The 17575-nt window shown below is 44.3% G+C and overlaps 1 protein-coding gene across 6 annotated transcripts in view; it reads right to left on the minus strand.

Moving 5' to 3' along the window:
- Window positions 1-17574, minus strand: part of WDHD1 (WD repeat and HMG-box DNA binding protein 1) — a 46116-nt gene extending 28542 nt beyond the window's left edge. For 3 of the 6 annotated variants that reach the window (XR_014787871.1, XM_084835083.1, XM_084835056.1), the window contains exons 1-6: window positions 17496-17574; window positions 10951-11058; window positions 9987-10072; window positions 8655-8766; window positions 3030-3181; window positions 2068-2179 (exon numbers count right to left, since the gene is read on the minus strand). Coding sequence is in view for 5 of the 6 variants with exons in the window: in XM_084835083.1 (XP_084691209.1) it covers window positions 2068-2179; window positions 3030-3181; window positions 8655-8766; window positions 9987-10072; window positions 10951-10953 (465 nt within the window). In the remaining variant the exon portion in view is untranslated. Of the gene's footprint in view, window positions 1-2067; window positions 2180-3029; window positions 3182-8654; window positions 8767-9986; window positions 10073-10897; window positions 11059-17495 lie in introns of all 6 variants that reach the window. The other 3 variants (XM_084835091.1, XM_084835065.1, XM_084835074.1) reach the window with 2 other exon arrangements.
- Window position 17575: the final 1 nt, after the last annotated feature.

Genomic DNA, 17575 nt, shown 5'->3' on the forward strand with positions numbered 1-17575 from the left:
AGCATTCCCTGCACCTCCTCCTCCAAGTCATTAATAAAAATATTGAAGAGCACTGGGCCCAGGACTGAGCCCTGCGGTACCCCACTCGTTACCTCTCCCCAGCTTGAGAAGGTCCCATTGATAAGCACTCTTTGAGTCCGATTCTGTAGCCAACTGTGGATCCACATGATCATGTGATGACTAGTCCATCTAGTCCAGCACTGTCGACACTGACTGGCAGCGGTTCTCCAGAGTTTCAGGCAGGAGTTTTTCCATCTCTACCTGGAGATGCCAAGGATTGAGCCTGGGAACTTCTGCATGCAAAGCAGGGGCTCTACCACTGAGCTACTGCCCTCCCCAAAGACATGCAGGAGCGTTTGTGACCTTTTTATGCTCTGAATATTCATTTTGCCTGAAGAGCAGTTCAGTGAAATTCAAAAACATGGTCATCTTTAACTACCATTTGTTTCAATAAAACATGTCTTTCCCACAAAAGCTTATGTCATGTTACATCTCTTGGTCTTTAAGTGCCACGGGCCTTTAAGGAGCCATAATTTTCTCCTTAAGTACTAGCCACATCCAGTCCCTGCAATTCCGTACCCCTGTCCTTGCATATTGGAAGGCAGTAGAGGGTAGTTTTGCTGTTGAGGGAACAGCCATTTTCTCTCCAGACTGCGAAAGGAATGCACTCTAGCACTAGAAAGGAGTGCACAGCTTCCACATGATTGACCCAGGCACACCAATTATCCTTATATTATTAATACCCAAGGCAGAATCACATTTTCCTAGCAGCTTTACACCGTGTTTCTTGAATGCTGGGAAATTACACTAACTGGGAGAATACTAAAAGTACAACAGGCACCTTTAGAGTAGTGTCCAACGGTAGTCCTACGTAAACTAGGCCTATTTACTTCAATGGGTCTACTCTGTGTAGAAGTACCATTGGATACTGCCTTAATCTAGAAACTACTCTGCTCAAACACACAAATTCTCCTCCCTTCCTTCAAAACTGCTGCTGAATTTATCAATTCTTGGCTTAACTCTGGATTGTTTAGCCCCTAAGGTTTTGTACTAGTGTACAAAGCCCTAAAAAACTTGGGACCAGGATACCTGAGAGAGCGCCTTCTCCCCTACCAACCTGCCCAGTTACTGAGGTCACATTGAAGCACTTGCTCCTGGCACCTATGGCTCTATGGACCAACTGGAATCCACCAGGAGAAGAGCCCTCAATATGGTGCCCCCCTTCTTTGGAACTCCCTGCCCCTGGAGGTCAGGCAAGCACCAGCACTGTGTTCTTCCAGCGCCTCCTGAAAACAGCACCGTTCCAAGAGGCGTTCCTTAATTGACCAGTCACGGTTTCTACTGGCATTCTGTTTTTTTAAAAGCATGATTTTAAGGTGGCATTTTAATCTTTTTATTCTTTTACTGTTTTATCTTTTGTGTTCACCACTCCGAAATCTGTTTTAGATATGGAGCGGTATACAAATATTGCAAACAAACAAACAAACAAAATACAATACACAACCCAGGTTCGGACATCACGATAACAACCCAGAAATGGGTTGGGAATTATATTTTGGGGAGCTACTTGGAATTGCGTTAAGAGATCCCTAGGGCTCATCTCAGAATTATAGTACCACAGAGAAAGGGAATTGGTATTAAACCACTTCGACAGAGCAATCCTATGTGTGTTTACACCGAATAAGTCCCATTGAATTCAGTGTTTAACCCCTAATCAGGTAAGTGTGTACAGGTTTGTAGGCCAAGTCTGTAATTTACTTTTTGATGTCATGTTTTATTAATATTTCAGTTTATTAATATTTACAGAACCACCCTCAAAACATTTATTGGGGAATGGCTTTTAAAAATACCATCATATAAATAGAAATGTTGCCCTCATGAAAGAAACATGAGATCAAGTAATCAGGCATAAATCAATAGGTTGGAACACCTGACTGCTGTGATGGCATGCCCAAAATGAAACATCATGCTGGTCCTACAAGCAAGCATGGCAATATAGGTGTTTAGAATCATGACGCAAACTATTAAGAGAGCAATGAAAACAAAGCCTAGAAGAAATTATGTTACCAGAAATATGTCCTTTGGATCAAATGACACACTTAAAACAGGTGCATTATGTCCTCGAAATGTCTTTTGCTGGCTGCTGTCAGTTACCTCCACAATTTTCACCACAAAGTCACTAGAGATAATGATAACAATACTGTCAGAAATGGTACTATACAGTGAAAAGTTGAAACACTCATTTTTATGGAAGTAAATGAATGTCGTATTTCCTCCATTTAGAAATTATTTTAACTACAATTCTGTAGCATTCAGCTTGGGCATACCTACACAATCATACACAATTATCCTACCAAAAACACGTGGAGTTGAAAAGGGCACAGAGTTCATTTCTGCTGAACCTCTGCAATTCACAGATTTATTTACATTATTGATATTTGATACAAGTCATTTTAGCATGAATTTTAATTATTGATCAAAATGAACTTTTAACCATTTAAAAATTGCTTTTCTGCATGGGTACTCAAAGATTTACAGTGAATTGATCCAAAAGTTATAATTAACACTTAGAACCACCTCTACAAATATCAGCTACAACTACCTATAAAAAGCCAGGTGAAGTAAGACTCAGTCTCAAGATGGCCTTCTAAAACTCAGTAAAATATTAGCTTATATTTTGTATACTCTTCTATTGCCCATGTGAAACTCTGTACAGCCAGATTCACCTGTACACATTTGGAGAACTGCAAATCAGTGCAAGAGTGTAAAAACAGCTTCCTCTGGGCAAGGCAGCTTTGCATACCCCACTTTTGCATTTCTCAAAGGAAAGGTCAATTACACGTAGGAAGAGCTAGTGTGTTCCTATAATACACCCAATGCTTAGTCAGTGAATCAATCGGCAGTTTACTTAACAGAATGTTTCTGCTACATTTAAAAGAATATTTTCTATCGAAGTAGTTGCTATGGATCCAAAATCCATAGTGGAAGCAGTTTGTGCATCTTTCCCTGATACTTCCAGCTCAAATTACCTGGATCCAGCAGCTACCTTGCTCCCATCAGCATTGAAAACCACATGGTTTGCATTCATGGTGAAGCGTGTCAGGATACCATCTGGAATGCCCTCTGGGAACGTATGGGTCTGGACAGTGTTGTTAGATACCGCAGTAATCAATCTTCCATTCTACAAAGAAAGCAATACTAGGATTAGGTGATTTATTGATCATCCAATGACCCAAGGGAGAAGAAGTTCATTGTAATCTTTCATGCAATTTGACATATTAGAGATACAAAAAGGATCTGAAAAAAAGTCTTTTTCCTCCAATTACCTTTGGAAATACTAATAAAGTTGTCACTATATTAGACTATATGTTACAAGACAAACATCAGGCATACAATGGAGCCGGGGGCAGGGGTAATTAGCAGGCAGAAGAAGGATGTGTAACCCTTGCCCTATCCCACAATTTCCCCCTACAAATATCCCCCCACAGGTTTTTAGCCAAATCTTTTCCCATCTGGGCTTCAAAACTGGAATACTGGTTGGGGAAGAACAGCCTGAGGAGGAGGAAATATGCAGAACAGAATCAGCAGACATGGGGGAAGTTAATCATCCTCTTTCCCCACCTGATCATCCTTTATAAGCATTCCTCCTTCTCAATTAACGTTACCTTGGCAATGGGTTTGGGAATGCCCTTGGATCAATATTTCAACTTACAAATCACAATAAAGCCTATTTCCATAAAAATCCAAGGGTAGGTTTATATTTATATGCACACACAAGTGACAATCATTGGCCAATTACCTCTTGAAAATACTTTCCACATAAGAGTAGCATACAGGAGACAACTACATACTACAGCTGGATTTAGCAGCAGATTTACCAGTGAAGCATAGATTCAACGGGGGGCGGGGGGGAGGATGCAAAATATGAACTCAAGAGATGCAGTGTGAAATAAATATAGTGTAAAATATTCAGCCCAAATAAATGTAGTGTAAAATATGCACACGTGATAATGTTAAAATGTTGCCAGGTAAATTCACAAGGACAGCATAATATACGAGCCTTTAGTAAAAGATAAGAGACTGGTAAATTTAGGGGTTGATTTTCTTATAGAAAGCAATGAAGTCTTTAATGGAGTAGCATTACTTGCCATAATCACAAAGGGGCAGATTTGGTCTAGCTTTCCACAAATAAAATGCCATTATAAAGAACACCAGTTTGCGCATCAAATTTAATAAAAGGTCTGCTTGAAGTGAGTCTTGCTAAGCTTTTAAGCAAGTTGTTGTTGTTGTTCAGTTGTTCAGTCGTGTCCGACTCTTCGTGACCCCATGGACCATAGCACGCCAGGCCTTCCTGTCCTGCACTCTCTCCCGGAGTGTGCTCAAGTTCATATTCATTGCATCGGTGATGCTATCTAGCCATCTCATCCTCTGCTGTCCCCTTCTCCTTTTGCCTTCAGTCTTTCCCAGCATCAGGGTCTTTTCCAGAGAGTTTTCTCTTCGCATTAGGTGGCCAAAATATTTGAGCTTCAGCTTCAGTATCTGTCCTTCCAATGAGCACTCAGGGTTGATTTCCTTTAGGACTGACTGATTGGACCTCCTTGCAGTCCAGGGGACTCGTAAGAGTCTTCTCCAGCACCACAGTTCGAACACAGTTTAAGCAAGAGTCCAGCTTAAATGAGTGGAAAACATTGTACTGTAGTATAAATATAGTTTCAAAAAGGTTCAATGCCTTCTGTGAATTTGTAATGTTAATATTTTATTTCCTATTTGTATTCCACTTTTGCATTCATACAGGAACATCAAAGTGGATAAATGATAAAATTTGTGTTGAAGTAAACATTCTACTCAAATTTAGACATTCCTACCAATTGTTAATGATACAACTGAAGATGGGATGATACAAATTAAAAATGCAAATCTTTCAATTAACAAAAATAACTGTTCTGCGGATCTCATACACTTGTTGTTGTTGTTGTTCAGTCGTTAAGTCGTGTCCGACTCTTCGCGACCCCATGGACCATAGCACGCCAGGCCTTCGTGTCCTCTACTCTCTCCCGGAGTGTGCTCAAGTCCATATTCATTGCATCGGTGATGCTATCCAGCCATCTCATCCTCTGCCGTCCCCTTCTCCTTTTGCCTTCAGTCTTTCCCAGCATCAGGGTCTTTTCCAGGGGCTTTTCTCTTTGCATTAGGTGGCCAAAATAGTTGAACTTCAGCATCTGTCCTTCCAATGAGCACTCAGGGTTGATTTCCTTTAGGATTGACTGATTCGACTTCCTTGCAGTCCAGGGGACTCGTAAGAGTCTTCTCCAGCACCACAGTTCGAAAGCATCAATTCTTTGGCACTTAGCTTCCCTTATAGTCCAGCTCTCACAGCCATACGTTGCTACTGGGAAAACCATAGCTTTGATTAGACGGACCTTTGTCAGCAAGGTGATGTCTGTGCTTCTTACTATGCTGTCTAGGTTTGCCATAGCTTTCCTCCCAAGGAGCAAGCGTCTTTTAATTTCACGGCTACAGTCACCGTCTGCGGTGATCTTGGAGCCCAAGAAAATAAAATCTGTCACTGCTTCCATTTCTTCCCCTTCTATATGCCAGGAAGTGATGGGGCCAGATGCCATGACCTTAGTTTTTTTAATGCTGAGTTTCAAACCAGCTTTTGCACTCTCCTCTTTCACCCTCAACCAGAAGCTCTTTAGATCCTCTTCGCTTTCTGCCATTAGGGTGGTATCGTCTGCGTATCTGAGGTTGTTGATAATTCTCCCGGCAATCTTAATTCCGACCTGTGATTCATCCAACCCGGCGTTTCTCATGATGTACTCTGCATATGAATTAAATAAGCAGGGCGACACTATGCAGCCCTGTCATACTCCTTTCCCAATTTTGAACCAATCGGTTGTTCCATGTCTGGTTCTTACTGTTGCTTCTTGACCCTCGTACAGGTTTCTCAGGAGACAGGTAAGGTGGTCTGGTACTCCCATCACTTTAAGAATTTGCCACAGTTTGTTGTGATCCACACAATCAAAGGCTTTAGCGTAGTCAATGAAGCAGAAATAGACGTTTTTCTGGAATTCTCTTGCTTTCTCCATGATCCAGCGAATGTTGGTGATTTGATCTCTAGTTCCTCTGCCTCTTCAAAACCCAGCTTGTACTTCCGATAGTTCTCGGTTCGCATACTGCTGAAGCCTAGCTTGTAGGATTTTGAGCATCACCTTGCTGGCATGTGAAATGAGCGCAATTGTGCGGTAGTTTGAACACTCTTTGGCGTTGCCCTTCTTTGGAATTGGAATGTAAACTGACATTTCCAGGCTTGTGGCCACTGTTGAGTGTTCCAAATTTGTTGGCATATTGAGTGCAGCACTTTAACAGCATCATCTTTTAGGATCTTAAATAGCTCAGCTGGAATACTGTCATCTCCGCTAGCTTTGTTGTTAGTAATGCTTCTTAAGGCCCACTTGACTTCACTTTCGAGGATGTCCGGCTCAAGTTCAGTGACTGCACTATCATGGCTATCAGGGACATTAAGATCTTTCCTGTATAGTTCTTCTATGTATTCTTTCCACCTCTTCTTAATCTCATCTGCTTCTGTTAGGTCCCTGCCTTCTTTGTCCTTTATCATGCCCGTCTTTGCACAAAACGTTCCCTTGAGATCTCCGATTTTCTTGAAAAGATCTCTAGTCTTTCCCATTCTGTTGTTTTCCTCGATTTCTTTGCATTGTTCATTTAAGAAGGCCTTCTTGTCTCTCCTTGCTATTCTCTGGAACTCTGCATTCAGTTGGATATATCTTCCCCTTTCTCCCTTGCTTTTCGCTTCCCTTCTTTCCTCAGCTACTTGTAAAGCCTCATCAGACAGCCAACTTGCTTTCTTGCATTTCTTTTTCTTTGGGATAGATTTCGTTGCTGCCTCCTCCGTCATAGTTCCTCAGGTACTCTGTCTGTCTGGCCTAATCCCTTAATCTATTCCTCACCTCCACTGTATATTCAGAAGGGATATGATTTAGGTCATACCGGAATGGTTTAGTGGTTTTCCCTACGTTCTTCAATTTAAGCTGAAATTTTGCAATAAGAAGCTCATGATCTGAGGCACACTCAGCTCCAGGTCTTGTTTTTACTGTCTGTATAGAGCTCCTCCATCTTTGGCTGCAAAGGACATAATCAATCTGATTTCGATATTGACCATCTGGTGATGTCCATGTGTAGAGTCGCCTCTTGAGCTGTTGGAAAAGAGTGTTTGCTATGATCAGCGTGTTCTCTTGGCAAAACTCTATTAGCCTTTGTCCTGCTTCATTTTGTACACCAAGGCCATGCTTGCCTGTTATCCCAGTGATATCTTGACTTCCTACTTTAGCATTCCAATCCCCTATGATGAAGAGGACATCTTTTTTGGGTGTTAGTTCTAGAAGATGTTGTAGGTCTTCATAGAACCGATCAACCTCAGCTTCTTCAGCCTCAGTGGTTGGGGCATAGACTTGAATGACTGTGATGTTGAATGGTTTGCCTTGGATTCGTATTGAGATTGTTCTATCGTTTTTGAGATTGTACCCCAGTACTGCTTATCCCACCCTTTTGTTGACTATGAGTGCTACTCCATTTCTTCTAAGGGATTCTTGCCCACAATAGTAGATATAATGGTCACCTGAATTAAATTCACCCATGCTTGTCCATTTTAGTTCGCTGATTCCCAAGATGTCGATGTTCAGTCTTGCCATCTCATGTTTGACCACCTCCAGCTTACCTTGATTCATTGATCTTACATTCCATGTTTCTAAACAATATTGTTCTTTACAGCATCGGACTTTCTTTTCACCACCAGACACATCCACAGCTGAGTGTCCTTTCAGCTTTGGCCCAGCCGCTTCACTCTTTCTGGCGCTACTTGGAAATTCCCTCTGCTCTTCCCCAGTAGTATATTGGACACCTTCCGACCTGAGGGGCTCACCTTCCGGCGTCATCTCTTTTAGCCTTGTGATACGTTCCATGGGGTTTTCTTGGCAAGAATACTGGAGTGGGTTGCCATTTCCTTCTCCAGTGGACCACATTTTGTCAGAACTCTCCGCCATGACTTGTCCGTCTTGGGTGGCCCTGCACGGCATAGCTTATGGCTTCACTGAGTTACGCAAGCCCCTTCGCCACAACAAGGCAGTGATCCATGAAGGGGTCTCATACACTACAGCCTTGCAAATAAACCCACAAAAACCCCTTACTATTCTAAATGTTTTACTAGCCCAGTTGTCCACATATCCATGTTAACTATTTGTGGCATAGTCAGCCTGAAAAGGGGGGGGGGGGCTAGCCTTTTCCATTTCCAAACTTGAAAGATTGTTATGTGTCACCTTGATGGCTTTTTAGCAAATAAACCAGCATATGAATGTTAATAATAAATAAATGCTTTTGTGCCTAATCACAATTCTTACTTGCCCCAAGTGATCAGGTGAATGACTCAAGCCTAATAATCTGTGTAGTATGAGCATTCAGTTGTTCAAAATTACTGAACTCTAACCCAGTACAGCTGTGCAAATGAGAATCTCATGCCTAATGTACAGGCTTATTCAATGAGTCTGCATTTACAAATAAGCACTGCAGATGTACTAAAAGAACCAAGGTGTCTCCAAGTCCCCATGGCACATTTCATAGCAATACTTGAACCATGATACCTTGAGAGCAAATGAGTAGGCCTTTTCTCCCACGTTAATTGATTTCGGATCATCATCATCCAGGCTTTCCCAAATCCTGACATCTCCATCACTGCCACAAGTTACAATGCAGCTATTCAAAGAAATAAAACCAGCATTACACAAACATACACGAAACTATGCCAAAATTGCTGTCTATATGCATACGTATTCAGAGTTTCATAAACAGCGATACAGGACTCTACCCAAATGTACTCATTCCTCAAAGGTAATATGTGTTGGTGACAACGGCCACTAGGGATGACACTTTACAAGGTGAATGTGTCCTATACTGGCATTTGGGTGATTACCTCAATCACAGACTTATAGATCACAGAGACCAAAATCGGACTCGGGAAAGAGGCAATTTCTTGGGTACATGCTGAATCCAACTACTGAGAGAATCTTGAAATATATCAGAGGACAACAGGAAGCCACTGCATACACTGCAATGGTTTAAGTCTACTACTGACTCTAACAACATTGGAAAGTGACTTTATGCTGAAATCTATTTCTGTGGAGTTCAACCTCTGTCACTTTGAGAAAGGGCAGATACCCCAACTATTAGCATTTGCCTACCATGGGTACCACAATACTTTGTCCTCATGCCTCTGTGGCTTCTTATTATTCCACCTAGTCCAAAAGATGAAAATGGAACCTGCAAACTAGCTTCCACATGGAATGCATCTGTGCACAGCTGTACTAACCTGCAGTTCAGGTTAGTACAAAGCAGCTGACAAACAGTACAACATAAAACAAATCTATACACTATAAAACAGTACAGAAAACAAACAGATAAAAGTATACTAGAAATAATTTACACAAAGTAAGAAAGGTGTATGAAAATGGCAGATAATCAACTCCACCCTACCCCACCAAGCAGACAAAAAAAGCTTGGTTGGACAACTTTTTGTTGACATGGGAAAATTCAATTCTATACAATTATGATGTTCCCTTGTAATTCAGCAGTAGATATTTGGATGCAAAGCCACTAACACACAAGCAGTTTGACCTGTAGCAGAGACACTTCACACATAAGATGAAATCACTTCCATGTAGAAAGTCCTGTGAATTCCTTGTTATATTCTTCACAGGAGACAGACTCCGTGGGAAACCACCACAAAATTCCTACCATGTAGATAAAGTACATGCAAGATTCAGCAACTTTTAAAAATATATAGGTACAACTAACATTTCAGGACTTTACCTTGGAAGAACAGGTCTTCACTGCACAACCTACACATGTCTACTTAGAAGTCCCAACGAGTCCACTGAGACTTGCTCCGAGATAAGTGTGGAGCCTCAGCCCCTTACCTTCCAGTGTCATCAAAGCAGACATCTGTGAGGCCTTCTGTGTGCCCGTATCTCATTGGTTTTTGTGATGGAGACATCTTCTTGATCTATGTAACAAAGTTTAAAGAGGTTTTAGCAACTCAAGTGATTTGACAAATACAGCCAAAATCAAAGTTAATTTATTATTTAGGGTTTTATATTCCATCCTTTAGTAAAATTCCCAAGGTGGCTAAATGCAAAATTAATGCATTTAATTAAAAGGAAACCGAGATATTAGAGATTTGCAACAATAATGTTGAACTATGGTGTTCTGTCAAAAATAGAGTGGTCTGGGTCTGCAATCCTATACACACACTTACCTGGGAATAAGTCCCATTGAACACAGTGGGACTTACTTCCGAGTAAGCATGCAGAGCATTGTACTATAGAACAATATTATGGGAAGAATCTTATGCATGTTTAGACAGAAAAAAGTCCTACAACTCCTAGCATTCCCCAGCCAGCACCACTAACCAACACCAAAGGTATCGGCCTGCCCTAATTCTGAAATAATTAGGGGCGACCACCTATCCAGTGCAGGGCGGGAGGAGTGGTGAGGAACAGATCTCCTCCTCGCTCTCCCAGCCCTGCTTTCTCAGCTAGACAGCAGATTTCGGCTGTCTAGTCACAGGACCTCGGAGCATTGGGAAACGGCGGCCAGACAACACATTGGATGTGTTGTACCAGATTTCCAACTTCCCCGCCCCACCCCTGGGAATGTCCTATTTTCGCTGTTCTGCACTGCTCTTACAAGCATGGAGCGCAGGGCCGATCCACGCTGCCTACGAGGCAGCGTGGGAGGGGGTGGGGGTTGATCCGACCTATCCTATGGCCATCTAGCTGCTGACTAGCAGCCAAAGAATTGCGCCCTTAGATATGAAAAAGCTAATAACTTATTTTGTATATTATGGTCGCCTTGGCTGTTGTTAGGCTGTTGCTTCACTACCATATTCCCTTTTTGTCTTGTGTGAATGTTTTCTTCATCAGCAGATAACCCTTGCAGAAATCCACCAAATGGGGGTTGTAATCGGCACCAGTGTTTTTGGGTTCAAAGCTGGAAGAGAGTAACGTTAAACTATATTCATTATCCCAGAGTAAAAGGTGAGAATCTTGTAAATCTGGGGTGAGCAACTTGATGCCTTCCAAATTTTTGGCCTACAACTCCCATCAGTCCTAGCCAACATAGCCAATAGTCAGGGAGGATGGGAGTTGTAGGCCAAAACATCTGTAGGGGCCCTGTTGCAAATGCAACTGTTAGGAAGGCGGAAGGAGGCTGCAGAACTATCTCTGGGAAAGAATGCAAGAGGCAATCACTGGGGTGATTGCAAATGTTTGCAAACATTTAGCACAGATTCACACCTTGCATTGTTTAGGTCAGGGATAGGGACCTGTGGCCCTCCAGATGTTGTTAGACTCCAACTCCAATGGCCAATCAGCTGGAATGATGGGGGCTGTAGTCCAACTCTGGAGGGCCACAGGTCCCTCACCCCTGGTTTAGCCCTTCAGTTTTAAAAATTGTATGAGGGCGCAATCCTAACTAGATAGGCGGCTGCCTCCGACCAGAGGTGGCCGCCTATCCAAAGCAAAGCAGGAGAGGCACAGGGGTCGTTCCCTCCGCGCCTCTCCTACCTTGTTATTTTTTGCTAGACAGCCGTTTTTGGCTGTTTAGCAGCGGGGTGGGGGTGACTGGGAGACAAAGCTGCGGTACGACACATTGGATGTGTTGCATGCACAGCTCCGCTCTCCCCGCCCCAGAACACCCCAGCCCCACCCCTTTTCAGTTGCTCCGCGCTCCTCTTGAGAGCGTGGAGGACAAGGATTCTCCATGCTGCCTCAGAGGCAGCACGGACGAGAAGGGCAGCCGGTTTTCCGAGGTCGGTTCCCAGAAATAAGCATATCCTTTGGCCCTCTAGACAGTGGCTAGCGGCCATAGGATTGCTCTCTTAGTGTATTTTTAGATATTTGCACCGCTGCCAGCTTTTATCTTGGTGACTACTTTGGTTTTAAACTTACAGTTTTCTATTCTGTTTTACTATGTTATTGTAATTTATGGCTTTAATCTCTGTCTTGTAAACCACCCAGAGAGCTTCAGCTAATGGGTGGTATAGAAATGTAATGCATCAATAAAAAAATAAATAAAATTTAGCATAATGCACAAACGCAACAAATATGAGTTTACAAGCACATAATTCCACAAGTAGGCTCATCCCCTGCTTCTTCCCTGGAGAGGGAACCCTGGTTTGCTGCTATGTAATTTGCGAAATAAGCAGAGCCAAATGCTGCAATCCACGTAAATTATACACAAAGATGGTGTTTTTTTTTTAAAGTAGACAGGAAATGGCCTTGCATATTTCCCAACAACTTTCCAAGCTTTTGCTAGCTCATTTGGATGGGGAGAGGGTGGTTGTTGATGGACAGTGGATCCAGGAGCTCTTGTATGGGTGGGACATTACTGGTGTACAAGGCAGGAAAAGAGCATGGGAGTTGTAGTCCAACACACCTGGAGGGCGCCAGGTTGGGGCGTACCGGCTGGGGTGACGGGAGCTGTAGCTCAACACACCTGGAGGGCAGGAAGTTTCAGTGTGTTTCCCGCCTCCCAGCTGAGCAGATCAGAGCAGAGGAAGCTGCTCCAGCTGGTCCAGGGGCTACAGAAGCAAGCAAGCTCCCAGAGAGCGAGCGATCAGAGCGAGTGGACAGGGGGAGCAAACAGAAGTTGGCCAGGGGGGTTATTATTATTATTATTATTATTGCATTTATATCCCGCCTTTTTTCCTCTTGCAAGGAACCCAAGGCGGCTTACATTATCCTCCTCCTCTCTGTTGTATCCTCACAACAACAACCCTGTGAGGTAGGTTGGGCTGAGAGTCTGTGACTGGCCCAAAGTCACCCAGTGAGCTTCCCTGGCCAAGTGGGGACTAGAACCCGGATCTTCCAGCTCCCAGTCTGTCACTCTCACCACTACACTACACTGGTTCAGCAAGGGAGGTCAAGGCGGGAGGCCCCTAACATTTTTTATTTATTTATTTGTCTTGTTACACACACTTCCATACCAGTGGGACTCTGTTTTTAACCTGCAGTGAGTAGAGGACCAGGCACAGGCTACTCTAGAACAACCAGGAAGCTAGACACAAAAAGGGAAAAGAGGCAATGGAAAGACAAGACTCTCCAGTGGTGGTGACCTGCAATGTGTGTGCCATGTTTGTTTTCTTGCCTGAGAACAACATGGCCTACACCTGAAACAAGCGCAACTTGATCATGCTGCTGGAAGAAAAAGTAAGAGGACTGGAGCGGCGAGTGTCTACCCTCCGGGGAATAAGAGAACACAAAAGAGTTCTTGGACAGAATGGTGGAACTACAACAGCAAAGCGAAGTACAGGAGCTAGAAGAGCAGCAGCGAGCTGAGGCAGAAGAGGAAACTGCTAAGGTGAGGAAAAATGAAGTAGAGGATACTTCTTGGAAAAGAGTGACAGTTAGGAGAAGAAGAACCAGAAGACACTCAGCACCAGTGGAGGCAGTGGAACTAGGGAACTGTTTCCAGGTACCTGAGGATGAGACTGGAGGACAGCCTGCAGAGGAAGAATCACAGGGGAACCTGCATGACAGCGAGCAAGAGGCTAAAGGTCAGTCAAGCAGAGGCGATGAAACCAAGGCCTACAGCTACAAGAAGAGAAGAGTGGTAGCAGTGGGAGACTCCTTGCTGCGTGGGATCGAAACCCAAGTATGTCATGAAGACCTGTGGACTCGCTAGGTATGGTGTCTCCCGGTGGGACGGATTAGAGACGTGATGGAAGGGTTGCCTGCACTACACTGACAGGTATCCCTTTCTTCTCATCCATGTGGGAACAAATGATACTGCCAAGCGGAGCTATGAAAAAATCACATCAAACTTTGAAGCTTTGGGAAGGAAACTCAAGAACTTTGGGGCCCAGATAGTTTTCTCATCCATCCTTCCAGTAGTTAGAAGAGGGATAGAAAGGGAAAGAAAAATACTCCAGGTGAATGACTGGCTAAGAAGGTGGTGCCGACGAGAGATATTTGGATTCTGGGACTACAGGCTATACTTCCTGGAAGATGGGCTGTTGGCAAGGGACGGGTTGCACCTCACAAAGGTTGGGAAGAATGTGCTTGGCCAGAGCATGAGGAACTTCATCAGGAGGGCTTTAAATTGAATCCTACAGGGAAGGGAGACGTAAAGTTGGGGGTAACAATGGACGAAGGCTCATGCACCGCAGTGGAGAGAACAGCTCTGATAGTGCCCAAAAATAGTCTTCACAAACTTGTAGGAAGAAAACCAGACTATGAAGCACATGGTCTTCAATGTCTATATACTAATGTCCAGAGTATGGGAAACAAACAGAACAAACTTGAACTCTTAATACAGGAGGGAAATTATGACTTGATAGGTATAACTGAGGCTTGGTGGGATGACTCTCATGACTGGAATACAGCAATTGAAGGATATAACTTGTTCAAAAAGAACAGGAGGAACAGAAAGGGAGGTGGGGTTGCACTCTATGTGAAAAATACATATCTCTGCACAGAAATCCAGGAGGATGAACTTGGTACCCCCATCGAGAGCAACTGGGTTAAAATAAATGCAGCAAAGAATAAAAGGAATATGGTGGTCAGAGTCTACTGCCAGCCACCCAATCAAGGAGAAGACGAGGATGAAACTTTTGAAAAACAAATAGCCAATGTTGCAAGAAAGCATGATATAGTAGTAATGGGGGACTTCAATTTCCCCAATATTTGTTGGGAGACAAATTCTGCAAAACATGGCCCCTCCAAGAGATTCCTGACTTGTTTGGCAGATAACTTCTTCCTACAGAAAGTAGAGGAAGAAACTAGAGGATCGGCTATCCTTGACTTGATCCTAACCAACAGAGATGACTTAGTGGATAGAGTAGCAGTTACGGGAACTCTGGGGGAAAGTGATCATGTCATACTTGAGTACATGGTTCTAAAGGAAGCAAAAGCCAAGTGTAGCCAAACGCGTACCCTGGATTTTAGGAAAGCTGATTTTCATAAACTCAGAACAATGACCAGTAAGGTCCCATGGCAAGCAACTCTAATGTGAAAAGGAGTCCAAGATAGGTGGGAGTTTTTAAAAAAGGAAATTCTCAAGACACAATTGCAAACAACTCCAACAAGAAAAAAAGGTGGAAGACAACAGAAGAAGCCAATGTGGCTTCACAAAAAGCTTAGAGATGACCTGAAACCAAAAAAGGACACATACAGGAAGTGGAAAGAAGGCCAAGCAAACAAAGGAAGAGTACAGGCAGGTAGCACAGAATGGCAGGGATGGCGTCAGGAAGGCTAAAGCTGAGAATGAGCTGAGGTTAGCTAGGGATGCTAAAAGGTACAAAACGGCTTTCTTCAGCTACATGCATAGTAAAAGACAGAGGAAAGAAATGGCGGTTCAGCTATTAAATATGGACGGCAAAATGATAACAGATGACAAAGAAAAGGCAGAAATACTCAATTCCTACTTTGGCTCAGTCCTCTCCCAAAAGAGGGTCTATGAACCCCATGGCAAAGCAAAATACAGGATGAAGGGGCAGGATTGCAGCTTGAGATGGATAGGCATATAGGCAAGGAACACCTAATTACTTTGAGTTCAAATTTCCAGGGCCAGATGAACTGCACCCTAGAGTGATAAAGGAACTGGCAGAAGAACTCTCAGAACCACTGTCTATTCTCTTTGAGAAATCACAGACGACGGGTGAAGTGCCAGATGACTGGAGGAGGGCTAATCTTGTCCCTATCTTCAAAAAGGGCAAAAAGGAGGAACCTGGGAACTACAGTCCAGTCAGTCTGACATCAATCCCTGGGAAAATTCTGGAGCAGATGATAAAGCAATCCATCTGGAAGCACCTTTTATTTATTTATTTATTTATTTAATTTATTAATCGCCCATCTGACTGGTCACCCAGCCACTCTTGAAAACAAGGCAGTGATTACTCAAAACCAACATGGGTTTGTGAAGAACAAATCCTGCCAGACGAATCTGATCTCATGTTTTGATCAGGTAACCTCCCCTGTGGACATAATATACCTGGACTTCAGCAAAGCTTTCAACAAAGTGCCCCATGATATCCTGATGAGCAAACTAGCTCAAAGTGGACTAGATGAAACAACAAACAGGTGGATCCACAGTGGGCTACAGAAACGGACTCAAAGAGTGCTTATCAATGGGACCTTCTCAAACTGGGGAGAGGTAACGAGTGGGGTACCGCAGGGCTCAGTCCTGGGCCCAGTGCTCTTCAACATTTTTATTAATGACTTGGAGGAGGAGGTGCAGGGAATGCTGATCAAATTTGCAGATGACACAAAATTGGGCAGGAAAGCTAATACTTTGGAAGACAGAAACAAAATTCAAAGTGATCTTGATAGACTGGCGTGCTGGGCAGAAAACAACAGAATGACATTGAATAGGGATAAATGCCAAGTTCTGCACCTAGGAAAAAGAAACCAAATGCACAGTTACAAGATGGGGGATACATGGCTCAACAACACTATAAGCGAGAAGGATCTTGGAATAGTTGTCGATCACAAGCTGAAGATGAGCCAACAATGTGATGTGGCTGCAAAAAAGGCAAATGCTCTTTTGGGCTGCATTAATAGAAGCACAGCTTCCAAATCCCGGGAAGTACTAGTTCCCCTCTACTCAGCACTGGTTAGGCCTCATCTGGAGTACTGTGTTCAGTTCTGGGCACCACCCTTTAAGAAGGATGCAGACAAACTGGAGAGGATTCAGAGGAGGGCAATGAAGATGATCAGGGGACTGGAAACAAAGCCCTATGAGGAGAGACTGAAAGAACTGGGCATGTTTAGCCTTGAGAAGACTGAGGGGAGATATGATAGCGCTCTTCAAGTCCTTGAAAGGTTGTCACAGAGAGGAAGGCCAGGATCTCTTCTCGATCATCCCAGAGTGCAGGACACGGAATAATGGGCTCAAGTTACAGGAAGCCAGATTCCGGCTGAACATCAGGAGAAACTTCCTGACTGTAAGAGCAATACGACAATGGAGCCAATTACCTGGGGAGGTGGCGGGCTCCCCCACACTGGCGGCATTCAAGACGAGGCTGGACAGCCCTGTCAGGGGTGCTCTGACCTGGATTCCTGCACTGAGCAGGGGGGTGGACTCGATGGCCTTGTAGGCCCCTTCCAGCCCTCCTATTCTATGACCCTAGCTTGGGCCACTCAGGCTGGGGGCGATGGGGGTTGTAGCCCAACACACCGGGAAGGCGCCAGGCTGGGGAAGGCCGCACCGGCTGGAGACTGATAGGCGTTGCAGCCCAACACACGCGAGGTAATAACATGCCTCACGTATTCCCCCACACGAGCGAACCACGGGCGGCCTTTGTTGTCCCTCACGCCTCCGCCGGGCCCGAGCAGGAGAGTGCCGCCGAGGGGCCGCGAAGCCCCCCAGCCCCGCCCGCCCGCCCGCCACACGGACGCCCGCGCTGCGCGGAGCAGCCCCGGCCTCACCGGCTGGACGACGAGGCCCCGCCGCGCGCGCGCCGGCTGCTCCTTTCCCTTCCCGTCGCGGCTCCCGCGCTCTCGGCGTG

Source organism: Heloderma suspectum, chromosome 1 (genome assembly GCF_057233095.1).
Source record: "Heloderma suspectum isolate Gila_16-S chromosome 1, 16-S_ref, whole genome shotgun sequence".
In the NCBI taxonomy this organism is placed as follows: Eukaryota; Metazoa; Chordata; class Lepidosauria; order Squamata; family Helodermatidae; genus Heloderma; species Heloderma suspectum.